This window comes from Lonchura striata, chromosome 10 (genome assembly GCF_046129695.1).
Source record: "Lonchura striata isolate bLonStr1 chromosome 10, bLonStr1.mat, whole genome shotgun sequence".
NCBI classification, from domain to species: Eukaryota; Metazoa; Chordata; class Aves; order Passeriformes; family Estrildidae; genus Lonchura; species Lonchura striata.
In genome coordinates this window covers 24,383,928-24,401,191 of record NC_134612.1, presented here as the reverse complement: position 1 = coordinate 24,401,191, position 17,264 = coordinate 24,383,928, and the positions used below count along the sequence as shown (strand labels likewise).

Below are 17,264 nucleotides of genomic sequence, written 5' to 3'. Positions count from 1 at the left end.
CTAGGGTTCCCCAGCCAGGTTAGAGGAATATGTAAAAGAGTTCAGTTCTCCTGGCTCAGCACAAAGTCGTCGGAATCTTTGAAACCTCCCTGAAATCCACCCATAATTGGGAAAGCTGTGATTTTAAAATCACACAGTAGGCTTCATAAATTATTCATTTTACCTACTGATTTCGTGTCTCTTGATTTAATTGAAAAACATCTGTTGAATTGAGAGGGGATAAAAGTTGATCCATAATACAGTCACAGACTCAAATGAGGAGGGAATAAATTATTTCAGAAGGAATCATCTGTGCACCATGACAGTTTACATATTTTTAAGGCTTACGTGATTTTTTAAGATGAGCATTCAAACTGAGTCTTAGAGAAAGATTTTAAATTACTAATTAGCATCTTAAAAGTGTATCTCATTTTTGAAACGAGACTTTCCCTCAGTCAAGCTGCAGAATGTGATTCCAGAGCTGCAAAATCACTTTATAAAATCAATTCCTTTTGAAACTCAGAGCATAGAAGTTTCATCTATTGCTGAGCTTTGGTAAAACAGGGCCATCGGTCTTCAAAAAATTTGGGTCTTCTCTGTTCAACTGATCCTTAAATTTCAAACAATTATACTTTTCTTGGCAGTGAAATCTCATAAATCCATTGTCTACATGGCCAGGCAGAAATCAGTTCTGTTTTCTACAGGCAAATCCTGCAGCCTCTGGGCTGTAAGCAATGACACTCCAGAAATAAAACACACGGCTCTCACGTGAGCTGGAAACCAGAATCCCCTCTTGGCAGTGCAGGGCACTTCATATCCTTGGGGGATCAGTTGCATAAAATAGAATCCCATAAATGATAGATAATATAATCCAAACATAACATCCTGTAACGTCCCACAGTTTATGCAGAACATCTAAAGCTTCCAGAGCTCCCAGAGAGCAAAGTCTCCTTTAGCACTGATTTTCCTGCTCACTCCAGCACCCAGGAACCCTGGTGGCACCAAAACTCTTTCAAAGGGTACCCAAGAACAGAGGTTTCAGCACTCAGTGTCTCACATTGTGGCTGCATCTGAATTTTGGGACAGAAAAACTCCGTATCACAAAGTCCTGGCCCTTGGTGTGTCAAAATAGGGTGGTGAGCCCAAAGCCAGAGGCACAGGGCACGTTCTGGGGTCCATCCTCAACAAAGAGTGGACAGTTCTATCCAACACCAATTCAGTTTCACCCAACTGAACATTTCAGTTACGAACAGGAGTAGAAAGAGCTGAACTGAATTATCACATTATCATCCAGCAAATGATCCTTCGTGAAAGTTTTCTATAAAAGCATCCAAAAAAGAATTTTTACCTGTCATTTCCATGACTTTGGGGAAAAAGTGTTTCCAGAATCGACACTGCTGAGCTCGTAGTTTTGTCAGTACCTCGGAAGTGTTGGTGTTCAGTGTCAAATATTTTTGGTTGGTGCTAGTGAAGACTGGCCATCTTGTTCCATTAGTCAGGGTCCCATTTGGAGCTCTAAATGAGAAAAGAAATACTTCATTTCAAATGAGAAACCACCTCAGCACACAATAAAGCATGATTTGGGTTTATTTAAGTTGTTCAGATAAATTTAATTTACTCTCATTTAAAGGAAAAAAAAAATCCCCAGAGGTGTTCTGGGTTCATCAAAGGGAAAAACTTAATAAATTATCATATTCAAACAACCTTTTGAATCTGGATATTCTCACAGAAGCTGTGAATTGTTAGGGATGATTGTAGAACTAACCAGCCTGCTAGTCTGAGGGGTTGAGTGGTTTGTGTTTTAGTTTGAAAGCCTTTGACCCCTTTAGATGGACAAACAGAATGGAATAAATGACTGGGATAAACATTGCAAGTAAAGGTAAAAATAATGTCTAAACTGGGATGAGATCTGTACTGGGAGGGAGAGCAATTATTCCTCACTAAGAAGGAGCTGTCATCCTGGAGGCATGTTGAGTCCTGCTTGTGGAAGGGGCCAAAAGGGAAAATCTAAAATCTTGTGGAAACTGGGAAGAAGTACAGAGGGCTTGACCCTTTATAAAACCAGCTCTGCATGAGAAAGGAGCACAGCTGTTGGTATTAAAAGAGTTGTGATAAATATTTATAATACAACAGAATTCAAGAGGCTCTAAGCACAGGCATCCAGATTTCACCTCCAGAAATGACAGTATCTGTATGAGGGGGAAAAATGGTTTAAATGTGTAGGAGAACAACAAAATGGGCAGTGTTACATTAGGGAAAAAACAAAACAGAACATGAATTTTAGAATAAGTAGATTTGTATTTCAAATAGTCACAGATCTCCATTAGCTCTGAAGAGGTTAAGAAAAAACAAGAATAAATAAATTAAACATTTTATTTCAGTGCAAGCACAAGGAGCCATTTTCTTTGCTAGAAGCTGATATTAAGGAATGTGGGATTTAGGGCAGAGCAACAATAATTGATTCTTGGTGGGATAAATTAACTCTGAGCTGAGTTCATTTGGTTCTCTCTACTTCACTTTTCACCAGGACTCCTCTTGGAAGACAGAAGGCAAAGAGGAGTCCAGGGAGTGGTGCCCATTTGGGTTCTGATTCCCAAGAGAGGGAACAAGGCAAAAGGTGTGGGTGGGAGCACTCAGAGCACAAGATGCTAAAGCAATATTGATATTTCTCAGTTAATTTGGAATTAATCAAGTTTTCAGCCTATCTTTTTGTGTTCTGGGGTCTTTGACACTGGCTGCTTCAAGAATCAGCATTGGAATAAAAGTTTCAGGCTATCATTTCCTGACCTGCTCCCTTCTTCACTGATTTTTCCAGACTAATTCAGCTCTGATTAACCCATGGCACCTTTTTTAAGTGCACATTTATTTGTGGCTCCTGAGAATGACGACTTAAGCAGAGCTGACTTGCACTTCAGTTCAAGATCAGGATGCTAATGGTGCTGTCAGTATTCATTTAACAGCTTTTACGCTATGAAATAAATCATGACATCCCACATTATAATTTACAGGTGTGTGGGAGGATTACACAATGCCTTGATGGCTACAGATGTATTTTACTAAAAAATGATTGAAAGAACTGTCAGGTGAACACAGCACTTTGAAGCCCGTGAACCTGCTGATTAGGACAATCTCTGCATTTCTAGGAAGTTTACTGTTCAAAGAAATGCCCAGTAATTTCCTTCTTGGCTTTAATATTGAAAATTTCCCAAGTTAAAAAGCAGCTCCCAGTCGGAGCAAAAAGGGAGATCACAGGAGTATAATTTGGAACAAGTTATGATTATAACCTTGTTGTTCCCTCACAATTACTGTTCATTCCTTCTTACTAATAACTTCATGATGAGAATTGCAGTGCCCAGAATAGGCTGCAAAATTCCCTGTTCTTTGCACCAAATTCAGTCTAACAATATTCATACAGAAGAGTGGAGGTGTGGTGGGAATATCTTCAGTGAGCAGACAGGAATCCAATACCCCGCACAAACTTGTCGCTGCCCATTTAGGTTTGGATGGACAATCTTTGGTGATCGATTACAGAAACTTGTTTGTACTAAAAAAAAAAGTTACATTTGCATGGAAAGTTCCATTCTATCATCTTTTATTAGTTCCTTAAACCTCTGCTCTTTCATCTTCTGGTATTGCTTAATCACCTCTGCTTCAGTAATTCCAATTTTGCCACTTCAGTGCTTGGACTGGGGCCTGATGGTGTGTTTTTGGGCTGTGCATCTTCAGGCCAGGCCTCTATTTTGTGGTTTTATTTTGTAAAATTACCTTTCTTGGACAACATTTATTCAGATATGGTCTTAATTTTATTTGGAGAAAATCGTCAAATAGTATGGCTTGGAAAGGAAGTTGGAAGATCCAACCTCCTGAAATGAGCAGGGACATCTTCATCTAGACCAGGAATATGAGCTTCACTGAAGATCTTAGAAAGAATCTTTTTCCTTTTCTGCTCCTTTTACCATTTGCAGGAGCAAATCATAAGGCAATGAAGAAATACAATTCTTTGAATTGATCTCAGAAAAGAAATTGGAGACAGAAAAACAAAACAAAACAAAACACAAAACTCAAACCACCTGTGTTTAAACTCTAGTGTAAACAGAATTTGTCTCATTCCTGCAGCTATGTTTTCTCTTTGCATATGCCCTGAAATTACAGACTGGATTCTCTCTACTCTGGTAGTGGCACAGCAGCTCATTTATAGTAAAATATTTTGTTAAGATATGTTTTTAAGTGGAAGCTTCTTGGTTGTACTTGTTGTTACTTAGATCAGGTTCTTCTCCCTTTTGGTTTTTCCATCCACAATTGCCAATACCTTTTTGTGTTTAAGATTAATTTATAGCAAGTGTACTAAATTTGATACAGGCATGAAGAGGGTTTTGGAAGAGCTTATTCACCAATCATTTCTCTGTATTTAATATTCCTCTTCAGTAACTTCAGAAAGTTAATTTCATTCCAATGGAAAATGCAACATGAACAGAGCTCTGTTAATCATAAGAAACATACATACATTACCATTCTCATTAATATGATCAATATAGCCTGAGAAACAATACCAGCTCAGTGAATTTTTATTAATATTCACACAGCATTTCCTTTACAAATGGTTTATCCTGCAGACACACAAAAAAATATAATTCATCATCTGACTGGTTTTGGTAAACATTCAGGATATAAAGTACCTGGAAAACATTTCCCCTTATTTTTGGGAGCAAGTTCTGAATAGCAGAGTGAAAACTCATGGAGTGAATTCCATCGTTACCACAGAGGTTACTCTTTTGTAGTGTTAAGTTGTATTTTGAAGAAGTCTAGAATGAGAAATAGTCTTTTCTAACCCTCCTGGAAACATGTTTAGGGTTCTTTAGAATTTACTTTTGTAAAACAAGTGTACTACATTGTAGGTTAGACTGTCCCAAGCTTTCACCACGCTCTTGTTTGTGACTTAGGTTGTGGGTTTCTGCAGAGGACAAGAAAAGCAGTCCCACATCTCAGTGCCCACTAAGATGAATGAAAATTAATTATAATTCTGCTGCTTTCCCTGTGCAGGAGGAATTAAAATCCAAGGGAAACCTGTTCCTCCCAGTGTGAGTGGATTGCCTTCACCCTGGTTGGAACTGCTGATACTCATTTCCAATTTGGCCCCTTTTCTTTCAAAAGCTGGTTTAAAGGCAGGAAAGAGGGAACGTGAATCCCTTTTGGAATGTGAATCCATTTTATTGGCATTTGTGATTCCTGGTGGGCAGCACTGGCAATCAGCTGGTTTCCATGGGATGGTATTTTATGAAGTGTTACCATGGGCACGAGAAAATCCAGGAGGGGGAATGGCCCTGGAGGGAATACAGCAGCAAAAATAACCCCAACTCTTGCAGGTTTCCTGCAGCTGCAGTACAAAACCTCTGGGAATGATGGCAACAGCCAGTTCAGCATCAAACAAGAAGGACAACATCAAGGTTTCACCCCAAGGGTGGCTCTGGGAGTAAGGGCTGCTTCTGCACATCTGATGCTTGGATGATCTTCAAGGTCTAAACCAAACAGATGAATAATTTTTTTTTTCTCTTCCCTCAAATTTTGGAAGAAAACATTTTGTTGCTTTTTCTCTTTCCCACTTGGGCAGGAGGACACTCCTAATTAGCAGGAATGTTGATGAGGGTCTCCAGGCTCCCCTGTGCTGCCCCAGCCCCGCTCCAGAGGGGCAGGAGGTGTTTGTGGATTAGCCAGGCCAGCATATCCAGATGTCTCACGCGATTCCTGAAGGCCAGGATGGATGATGTTTACACCCATGCTCATTTTCCCACTGCAGCACACTGGCTGCCAGGTAAATCTCAATTTGGGGTGCTGGTGTGGTCCCCGGGGGGATGATGGGGTAGTGACAGCAGAAGGTTTTGTAAGGCTTTGCTTGGATGGCACCATGGATGTGAGAAAATAGTGATGGGTTTCTGAAAATGTAAGTCATTAGACATTTCTTATATACTTGATTTAAATTACCACGTAATTGAAATTTTAAGAAAAGTCATATAATTGTCCTTAATAGGGTGCAAAAATCCTGATTTTGTGGCATTTGAGCCTCACTGAGATTCTCACTGTAGGAAAGAAAAGGCTCCTCTGATGAGCACTGTGAGTCTGTGCAGACTCGAATCCTTCAAACTCCCTTTTTAATCAGCTGGTTCTGGGAAGTTCATTATGCCCTGCTGTGCTCAGTTCTCACTCCTAAATCACACACACGAGTCCATAATCCAGTGACTGCAGTGTCCCTGAGCCAGAGGGAAACTGCTTTGCAAGTCCTAGCCTGGGTAAATATTATTCCTTCTGCTGATCCCTGAAGAAAGCAGCAGGATCCAGCTGGCAAAGTCCTTAACTGAGAGAAACTGGAGAAGAACCTTTGCAGCCAGGCTTTCTTACACCTTCACAGGCTAAATAAAGCTCAGGATATTCCTCCCAGATTCCAGCCTGGACACAGCAGCTGTCTGTTTAAATGCCTTTAACTATAAATTATCGTGGGATGTGCTATTATATATCAGTATCAGGAAATGAAGGAACAAGCTGTTATTCCTTTTTTTTTCTCAGGTTTTTTTTTCCAGTTATTTTTTTTTTATTTGTGCTATTTGTTATGTTGTCTTGTGTTCTGCTTCAAAGAACCTCGTGGAGCACCCACTGAGTTGAAACAATTCCTGCTCGTGCATGTCCTAAATTCTTGCTGTACTCGAGGCAGGCCTCAAGATATTGGTCATAAATAATGAAGTATTTGAGACATTTCGATGCAGGATGTTCTGCCTCAGCTCTTTGCTGAGCGTTTAGGAGCTGGGTGCTTCCAACCCTTGGCTCCTGGACAGGAACTTGCTCTGGTGGCAGGAGAAATAACAAGTTTGAGTCAGAGCTAATGAGCCCTTCAACCCCTGCCTGCATTTCTGCCCTCTGGGCCGTGCTGCACGTGGGTTCTCCTTCACTCTGAAATGTTCCAGCCACGCCTGGGGCTGCTTCAGGAACCCCAAACTCCACGCAGAGCATGGGATGGGATGGGATTTTATCAATGAGGTCTGGAGCCGTCCCACTGTTCTGTGTAAGAGTCACAGTGAGGATTTCACACCTTCTCCAGAACTCAGGTTCTGTGTGAATATTCACATTTCATATTTACATGGCTTTTGGATAGACATGAGAGAGGCAACACTGCAGCTTAGTCCTTCTTTAAGGACCTTTTTCCCCAATGTTCCTGTAAAGTGTTTTATGAAATCCTTCTGCCCTTTTGTGTGGTATCAATTTCAGCTTTCAAGGGCCACTTTCTAAAGCTGTTATTTCTTAACAGTCTTGGCTGCAGGAAGACATCAAATGGAACTATAGCTTTTATTCTTAACTCGTTGAAGAGGGATATTTGGAAATGGAGGAAGGTCCTGAACCCCACTGAGACCTTGAATGAGGAAGCACCTTCCCTAACAAGTAAGTAAAAGAATGAGTAGACAGGAAGGCACATGGCACTTGCCCTTTTGATCTCCCTCTGAGGTTTTTTCATCTCCTCTGCAACCCCTCTTCTTCCTCATGACCTGGAAAAGCACCAATTTACACAATATCTTAACCAGAATTACTCCCTGGAGCAAACCAGGGCTTCATAAGAAACAAAAAAAGAGGGCGTGAAAGAACAGAATAATATTTTTATAGCCATAAAACTATTCATACTGTGTTTTAAATTCCCAGTGTCTTTGGGAAAATTTGTCAGCCCAACTGGTTCTGAGAGAGAGTAAATACTGTGCTCATGGATATTATTGCTGGTTCCATTCCTTCCTTTCTCTGCCATTAATAAAGTTCATCCCAGGCACTCAAAAATTGTTGGATAAATGTGTTCAATGCTTTTCTTATCTCTAGAGACTAAATTTGCAATTGAGACTTGATACTATGCCAGGATATGATATTTGGGATTTGTTTTCAATGGAAATTGCCCTAATCATGATTTATTTTCAGGATGGATGCTCCACAGAGCCCTGCACCAACCAAAACCCTCTGGATTCATCGTGTCCTGATGAATTTCATCACAGTGGCATTTTTCTTTATATTTTCTACTACTGTTTTATTTCTGTGAGTGGGAGGAAGTGCATGAGTCACAAACTTTCACGACCATGTAATCTAGGCCAAATTGAGCAGTCCTAAAAATGAAAGTATTGGGTAGTTTTCAGAAGGGAGAATTTGTGTTACTGCTTCATCAGAAACAACCACTGCAGCTTCATGCTGGGAAATGTAAACAAGAAGACAGAGTATTCTCAACCCTCTCCCCAAATTTATTATTATTATTATTATTATTATTATTATTATTATTATTATTATTATTATTTCTTCTTATGGTATAAATTCATTATGGGTTTGACATTTACAAGTGGAAGTTACATATTACTTCCTTTGATAAGGAAATTTGATTTTTTTCCCATTCTTGTAACTTCTTTTGAGTATCTGTTTTGAACTGCAGCAAGAGGGAGATCTCCAAATACCAACACATGTACTGGGAGCCATGGAAGTGTTGCTCTTAGGAAGAAGCAATATGAACAGAAAGTAGGAACCTGTTTAAAGTTCTTATCTTTCAAATCTGAGAGGGTTTTGTGGAAATTATTGTATGCAGACTACTTTATTGCTAGGAAAAACAGCTGTTAAACGTCTGAACATTTCCAGTTGTACAGAAAATCCACTTGGAGGTTGCACCATGAATAAGATCCATGAGAGGCAGATATTTAAAAGTTCATTAAAATGAAAAAAATTGTTAGAATTAAAAAAAAAAAAAATCAGTTTTTAAACAGCTGTTCCTGTAGGAAGAAGTATACATTTGAGAGAGTGCTCTTTTGGGTTTGTATTTTATGAAATTAAGAAATTCTCTTATGTGCCTGCAAGGAAAGGTAGAGGACACAGAAGTGTCTGGGGAAGCAGAGAACGTCAGCTTTCAATTTTATATTCTTACAGAATTGTGTAACATCACCAACTGCAAGCACAAAATGCCCAATTTCTACCAACACAGCTTCAGATTCTTGGGGACAGGATCTCCCAAATCCCAACACTGAATTTCTAACTACATTTCCCCACCACTGCCTTCCCCTGCAGCTGATTGAAAACAGAATTAAACACCGCATTGAGCTCCCTTCAAAAATGTGGTGTTAGGTAACCTCTGCTGCTCCTCATTTCCTCTCCTCTCGCCTTTGCCACTTCCCTGGAACAGCCAATCTCTGGCGTTGGGGAGTAAATTAAAATGTGCACTGAAAGGTTTCCATTCCTCCCGTGGAACTTCTCAGCATCCCTTCAGATTAGTGTTCCAGAACCACCTGGAAAAATGGGGTTTGCAGACCTTTCAAACTTCCATTTCTGCCTTCTGGTGATGAAACAAGGACTAGGCTGCAGGAAAGCAGCATGGAAGAAGAGTGGCCCTTAAAAAGAGGATTAACTGTGGGTGAACATTAATTAGACTTCCCCAGTGCCTTTTGGAACCGTGTGTTTACATGCCTGAAAAATGTATTCTCTCTGAAGTGCCTGGTTTTATATGTGAACCTGCCTCAAACACAACTCATTATATAAGTCCACGTGTGCCCTTCCTTCATTTCTCTGTTCTCAGATTTGTTATCCCTCTGCAAGAGTCTCAGACATTTTCTACTTTCATATTTCAATCTCTTTTCTGTTTTTTTCTCCTTTGTGCATTTCTCAGTCACCTGATGTTACAGCAGTTACATTTCCCTCTCTTGCTTTTCTGTTTTCCTTCCTTCCCACCAAACACTAAATTATTTCTATCCAGTCTTCTCACTCCCTCTCCCAAATTTGAGATGGCAATCACACCGTGGTTTTATTTCACTCTTGAAACATTTCTTTCTTGTCATGCCTCTCCATTCCCCAGAATGTGTCTGTGTGGACACTTTGCCAGGCCCTTGGAACAGCAGGGAACCCTGTCCAGCTCTTCAGCCTATTCATGAGGAAAAGTAGAGCCACATCCAAGATTTGGATCCATAGAATCACTGAATTAGGTTGGAAAAACCCTCCAGGATCTTTAAGTCCAACTGCTGACCCAGCACTACCAAGGCCATTGATGTCCCATGTCCCCTGGTGCCACATCCCTATGGATTTTAAATCCCTCAAGGGACAGGGATGGTACCACAGGCCTGGGCAGATTTTACCAAGGCAGGACATCCCTTTCCATGAGAAATTCTTCCTAATATCCAACCTAAACCTCCCTCAGCACACCCTGAGGCTGTTCCCTCTCCTCCTGTCCCTGTTCCCTGGGAGCAGAGCCTGACCCCCCGGCTGTCCCCTCCTGGCAGGAGCTGTGCAGAGCCAGAAATTCCCCCGAGCCTCTTTTTCTGAGCCCCTTCCCAGCTCCTCAGCCTCTCCTGGTGCTCCAACCCCTTCCCCAGCTCCATTTCTTCCTCCAGCCCCTCAGATCTCCCTCTCCTCCACGGCTCAGGAGTTCTCCTTGCTCAGCCCCAGGCCCGTGAATCACCACTGATGGTTTTGATCCCACAACCTTAAACAATTGAATTGGAGCTTCCCCTGCTCCACAAAGCCTTGCCAATGTTCTCTCCCAGGCAATCCTCTGCATTTCTCTGGGAATGCAGGGCTTCCCTCTGGCTGCCCTGGCTGCCCTGGGACCCTGGCAGGGGTCAGGAACCCCCTGGACAGAGCCCCCAGACACACTGGCTGTGATCTCTGCCCATGGAAAAGAGTTTTAAATCCTACAGGATGAATTACCAGCTCTGAGTGTTTGATATCGGTAATAATTAAATGCGGCATGGGTGCAAAAGTAAAATTTTAGGATTCTAGATGAGGGGTCCAAAGGGGACAAGATGGAGGAAATTGGGTGTGCCTTGTCCTTTTTCTCCTTCTTCATGCCCTTCATGTCTCACTGTGGTGTTGGCATTTTTCTGTTGGTTCAGGCTGGGGACACACTGTCCAACGTAGGTGACAGATATTGGCACGTTCTTGTAAATCCAGCCCAGGGAGTTTCTGGTATTTAATGTTTGTCACATCCCACTGAGGGCAGAGCCCCACACGCTGCCCTGCAGGACAGAGCTGGGCAGGGCAGCAGAACATGTGAGAGATAAACAGAATAAACAACCTGGAAACAGCACAGACCAATTATGGCTTCTGCTTTGGCAGTGGGGCAGAAAGACAGAGACTTTCTACAATCTGTGAATCATCAATACCTCAGATTCCGACACATTTCTGCTCTAGGTTTTAGTTTTGTTCTCATTCAAAGGCTCCTACAATATTTGGACATTTCCTTAATAGATGTTCTCATCTCCTGTTTGAAAATAATGGTTTGACTCATCTCTTGGAGGGAGTAAACTCCGCATGGACACAATTGAGTTTGCTGCACATATGGAAAGGAAGGAGACATCTTCTTGTAATTTGCAATGTTTGTAATAAAATTAAACCAATCTCAACAATTTGTATCCCAGACTTGTTTTCAAAGGCATCTGAATAAAAAACTCCTGTTTTCAGTTTAGAAATTCAGTGACAGCTTGTCAGCTTGCAAGCCAGAGAGGGAGAGATGCCTGGCAAGGTGAGTGTCTGGTTACTGATATTTTCCATGATCCACTGTTTCCTATTAGTTTGCTAAAAAGGTGTTTCCATTACTGTTTCTGAATATAACAATGGCTGTAAATTCTGGGAAAGATGATGAGTCACTTTTTAGAACTCAAAACTGGAAAAATAGGAGTAACTTTTCTTCAAAATGAAACTTTTTTTTTATTTCAAGACTATAATTTCTGCAGTTTCTTTGCATGGCTCAGAAATTTGTCATATGAAAGACAGTGAATGAGAGAATAAATGTGTCCTTTTGGGTCAAAATGAAAGCTTTAATTTTCCCTAACATGGGGAAGAAAGACTTTCCACATACATTTTTGTATTTTTGGGAACCTCTCTCCCACTCTGTTCACTCTGTTCATACTCCTTTTTTTTTTAATCCAGAAATATTTTCTCCTGGATTTTTGACCTGACCAGGAAAAATCACTTGTTAAGGTGAAAAAATAATTTTTCTGGAAGGGCGTGAGATCCCAGGAGCCTCAGGGAAAGGCTCCTCTTGGTCCCCCTGAGCTCTGCCTCTGGAGAGTTTGAAGACCCTGTGAGGATCAAAGTGGCTCCAACCCAAAAAATTTCCTCTATCCCTGTGAACACGAGTGAACGTCTGGCAGAAATACAGCCCACAGTAAATTTCTTCCCTTGAAATGGCTCAGAGGGACATAAAACTTCCAACTTCCTGAAGTATAAGGAAATTAAAAGTGGTTGGAGTTTTTTATTTTTATTTTTTCCCAGTATATTCAGTCCTTCCCATACCCAGAGTATATAGGTCCCCAGTTCAAGTGCTGCCTGGACTCTATATGAGGCTGTTGGTTTTGTTCTCACTGCTCTGAAACTACTCTCTATAAACAGGTTGTGATAAGTTGGTAACAAAAGCACTGAAATTTATTATGTGTCTACCAGAGGAACATCAGGGAAAGGCAATAATAACCAGACAAAATGCTTCACAGCTTTAGTGGGACAATCAAAGCCTCACAAATTCCCCTAAAACATAGGAGGGAATATTTCAAAGGCTTCACTTTATAGAAAAAGCTGCAAAGATTTGTTTCAGCAGTTGTAAAACTGGCAGGGAGACAAGTTTTGCCCGTTTCCTTTTATCAGAAACATTTTTCACAAAGCCTTAAAAAATATTATCTTTGTGTGCTCCGTTATATTCTTGCTTGAGTTTTCAGCTCTGATTTGTCTGGCTCTTGTCACTTTGCATCTCCCATCACTAAAGAACACAGTTACCAAATCTAATGGATAAAGGAACAGAAAAGTCACCCAAAGAGTTGGGATCCCATCTAGTTTTTCTAGGAATAAATAAAATTTCTCCTTCCCAGCGCTGGCAGAGCATCCTGGAGCTTGGGATCTGTAGGACCTGTTAGTGTCTCCTGCCTGCTTTCAAAAGCTTCCTGAAGAGTAACAAAAGTGAGGCAGGAAAAGGAACTCTGAAAGATTAAAAATGCTCAAAAAGAGAGATTTCTATTTTTTCATGAGTGTGGCTTAAAGTCAAGTATGCTGAAAAAAATTTAGGAGAAGGCCACTGAAAATGAACAATATTGTTAAAATAAATGTTATTTCCACACAAACACAGTCATACCAGAGCTGATCCAGCACTTTTTATGACACCACACTATGGTTTCCTGCTGAATCCAATCTGCCCATCTCTCTTTGTCTAACTGTGGTAATATCTGGTTTTTTATGCAATGATTTTGAGGATATGAATTGATATTCAACTGCCAATACTCTAAAATGCAAGATAAACTAAGGAAATCCCAGGCCAAGGTGAAGGGAGGAATTCAACCTTGAAGTGCAAATCAAGAATTCGATTTTGGAATCTGTTCTAACCCAAATATTTTATTAGGCTTGATTTATTCAGACAGCAGGAGTAGTAAGTCTCCTTCTTCCCTTGCTGGTAGAACAAGGATTTTTCAGGGTATGATGAAAATGTTGTCCTTTCAAGGCTCAAATGTATGAAAAATAAAAGTATTTTGTGGAATATCTTAATAGCTTAAAAAGGAATGGCTGGGATACTTGGTTAAACCTACTTGATACCCAAACTCAGCCATGAAAATGACTTTTTGAGCAGGATCTTCACAGACTATGTCAATATATGGCAGATTCCTAAAAATGACCCTGTTCCCTGGGATCCAGAAGAGAAATTGGAGTCTAACAGCAGCACCAGCTCCAAGGCTCACAGGAGAAATGTGTGTTCCTGCCTCCCACTGAATCCTCTACATCTCCATTCCCTGTATATATTCAAAAATAGAAATGCCTGTAATTTTCCAGGAAAAAAAAAAAAAAAATAAGGTCACTAATCACTGATGTTTATTTTTAGCCAGGATGTGAAATAGGAAGTGCCCAGAGATTTGGAAAATTGCATCCTCTCCTTCTGGGGATGGTGGTGGGCTGGGAATGCCCTGGGCTGGCTGACAGTGTCATTTTAGTTACTGATAAAGGCAGAAATCAAGGATTTCACACTCTTGGGATGCTTTGAAGGAGTCACTTTCTGCCCCTAACACCTTTTCTTTTGTTCTTACATGACATCAAGGATTTCTCACAAGGTTTCTTTGCTTTCATCTCTCCAGTTCTCTCTTCCCTCCCTCTGTGGGGGAAGAGGGCAGCAGTTTTGTGAGGTTTAGCTGCTGGCTGGGGTTAAACTAAGTGCATATTTTTAATTTTCCTATCATTATTTTTATTCATTGCATGATAATAAAACCCAGAGATCACTAAGGTCAAGGTTTGGGCTTGAAGGCCCCTCATGAGAGGCAGCTCTGGCACTTCTCAGTCCCTCCCAGCCAGAAAACACCAGGAAAAACAAGATTTCTTCCAGTTTTGTTGACTCTACTTCATCTCCTTTCCTCTGCAGGCTGCTCTCCCTTGTGCTTTTGTACTTCAGCACATTAGAATATTAGGTCAAACACCCTCACTAAAAAATGTGTTGTACAATATTTCTCATTTTTGCTTGATTTTTCTCTTCATCTGCTGGAGACATCAATGGTAATTTTCCCCTCAGAGGTTTGCCCTTTGATCATGCCAGAGTTTCCTACAAACATTATGTCAAAACGGGGCTTCCCCAGCTCCTTATAAATGTTTGCTGTGCTCAAATGTGCTGGGCTAAAAAAAGAGGATTGCTTATTAATTTTAGAAATATTAAGAATTTTTATTACTTCCCCACTGCTTGCACGCTCTGAATAATGGGATGCAAAACCTTAGGTGTCTCTGGTCTGGATAATTTGTAAAGAGTCACACAGAGAGTTAATCCTGATCTGATCTTTCACTAACACAGAAATTGCTGGGTTGTGTTGTTTTTCCCAATAGTGATGGTTTGGATCCTCGTGGTGGGAGCAGAGGGAGGGATTATTTGCTGTTTGCTGTGGAAACCACTTGAAATTCAATCTGTGGGGTAATCTAATTATAGTGTGAATGATGATCAGAGTAGGTGACAGCACTGTCTTCCACAAACTTAAACCTGAATGTACCTTATGCTGTCTAATTTTAGGAGCTGCAGTGACAGGAACAGTGTTTTGCAGAGCAGGTTATTGAGATTTATATATAAACACGTATACATAAAAGTTATATACATGAAAATTAAATATATACATGAAAATTAAATACATACATAATCCAGTGGAAACCAACAGTTCAACTAAATGTAAATATCGCTCTGCAAAATCAAATATAGACCTGAATTTCTCTTTTTCCACTAAGAAATAGTTGTGTTTAATGGCAAGATGTGCTGTCTTTGGTGGAAGATCCTGCTGCAGGCTCTTTTAGGGCAGGATGGAACAAGGAACTTTCACTCAGTTTGCTCTCCACCAACACCAGCCCCAAAGGAAAGGTGTCACAGCAGAACTCCATGGTGCAGGAATTGCTCCCAAGCCTTTCCCAATGCCTGACTTCATCCTGGGAATCTACCAGCTGCATTTTTGGCAGTGATAAATCAACCTCCCTGCTCAATTCCAGACTGAACCCCACTGAAAGCTTTGCTCTGCACCACAGCCCTCCCCACCAAACTCACCCCCGTGAGTTCAGCCTCTGAGTGGAGAGGGAGGCAGGACGAGCTCGTGGATTAAATTTTAGATTAAATTTTACAATAATTAAAGCTGTATGAAAGCATTATGCAGTGATGAGTACAGCTATTGGTACAGCTATTTTCTGAGTTTTTATGTGCTCATCTCTTCTGATAAGAGAAATATTTATTACAAGCTCCAGCATAAAAAGGGGATGGGAGTTGTTAAGGTAATTAATCCTCCTACAAATCAAGGCAATAAATCAATCACACTCATTGATAAGTAAATATGTTAAAAAAGGGATGCACATAAAAATAAGCAGTGGATTCACCACGGAGGGTGAGGTGCAGGGACAACACAGGGTTGGAGGTTGGCAGCCTCCAATTTTGGGGTGTCCTGGAGCTGGAGAGAGCCCAGGCAGGGAGGGAATGTGGATTTGGGATGAATGGTGGAGCCTTTGACACATGGCAGCCCCAAGATAACACCACAAAGCACAAAACAAAACTTGCCTTGGATGGATAAATATGGGATGTCAGGTTGAACTGAGAGGGAGAGGTGACAGCTGGAATTACAACTCTTGAGGGGGATGACAGTGTCTAATTCTGGCAGGGAAAGTTCCAACAAGGTGTGGATAAATCACAGGTTTAAAGGTGAAGAGTTATTATTTGAGAAAAAGCACATTAATGCAAGTCTTAAGGTTATGTGATCTGTTTAACAAACAGTTTAAAAAAAAGGATAAAGGATTATTTTAATAGATCCTTAATAATCAATAAATGGAACAAAAATCATAAAATGAATCTTACAAATTGTCAAACAAAATGTAAAACCTGGAAAATGCAGAGTTAGAATAGGCAAATTCAGTCTGAAAACACTAACTTTTATATTGCAATATTTTAAGTGGAATTAAGATTTAAAACAACCTAACAATGTTTGTTCTGGATTTTTAATCAGTGGAAACATTTTTAATCAGTGGGAACATTTCTGTCCTACCTGTGTTTTGTGTTATGTACAAGGTTGGGTGGACTAAATGAGCACAGTGGTCCCTTCTGGTTTCTAATCTATTAAAAAAATTAATTAGATCTTGTTCCAATGTTGATTTCAGCCTGTACAAATCTATATATCCTTGACAAATCAAACAAAGGCTCCATCTTAGAAACAAAATTAATGCAGGATTTTAACACTAAAGTTAAAGAAATGTTTCTAAAGTGTGATTTGACTGGTTGCGTGTTCTCCAAGGAACAGATTTCTGTATGCATAATTTTCTCAGGAGAGAGCACAAACCAAACTTCTGGAAAAAGATACCACCCCTTCCCACCAGGCTTGGGACTAATCCTATATGATTGTTGTGGCAGGGGCTGTTTTTGTAACTGCTCTGAAATGTTTTCATTTCCAACTGAGCATCTCATTGAGAGCCCCAGCCCTGCTGAGAGGAGCAAGGGCTGCCTCCCTCCTCCTGACTCCAGCTGGAGAGGGGTTGGATTTAATCCTTTCCAACACCCAAATGAAACATTCCTATTTGCTCCTTGTGCAGGCTGGGCCATATTTCACTTCAAGACGAGTGGACTGGAACTGGAGAGGGATTTGTCATGGGCTTGCACTCAGAGCACACAGGGAGGAGAGGCTTTCTGAAATCCCAATCTCTTCATCATGTGAACGTGACACACCTCCCTGTTATACACCTGAATGTTCTGAGCAAATTACATCCTCAAGGAAATTGGGCTTTTTTTCCTCCTACTTCTACTGCTGGAAGTCTTTTCTAGCGTT

At 40.7% G+C, this 17,264-nt stretch overlaps 1 protein-coding gene across 2 annotated transcripts in view; it reads right to left on the bottom strand.

Moving 5' to 3' along the window:
* BCHE (butyrylcholinesterase) overlaps nt 1-17,264 on the bottom strand; it is a 47,476-nt gene that overhangs the window by 5,551 nt on the left and 24,661 nt on the right. For both annotated transcript variants that reach the window (XM_021548206.2, XM_021548207.2), the window contains one exon: nt 1,328-1,494. In XM_021548206.2, coding sequence (XP_021403881.1) covers nt 1,328-1,494 — 167 coding nt within the window. The remainder of the gene's footprint in view (nt 1-1,327; nt 1,495-17,264) is intronic.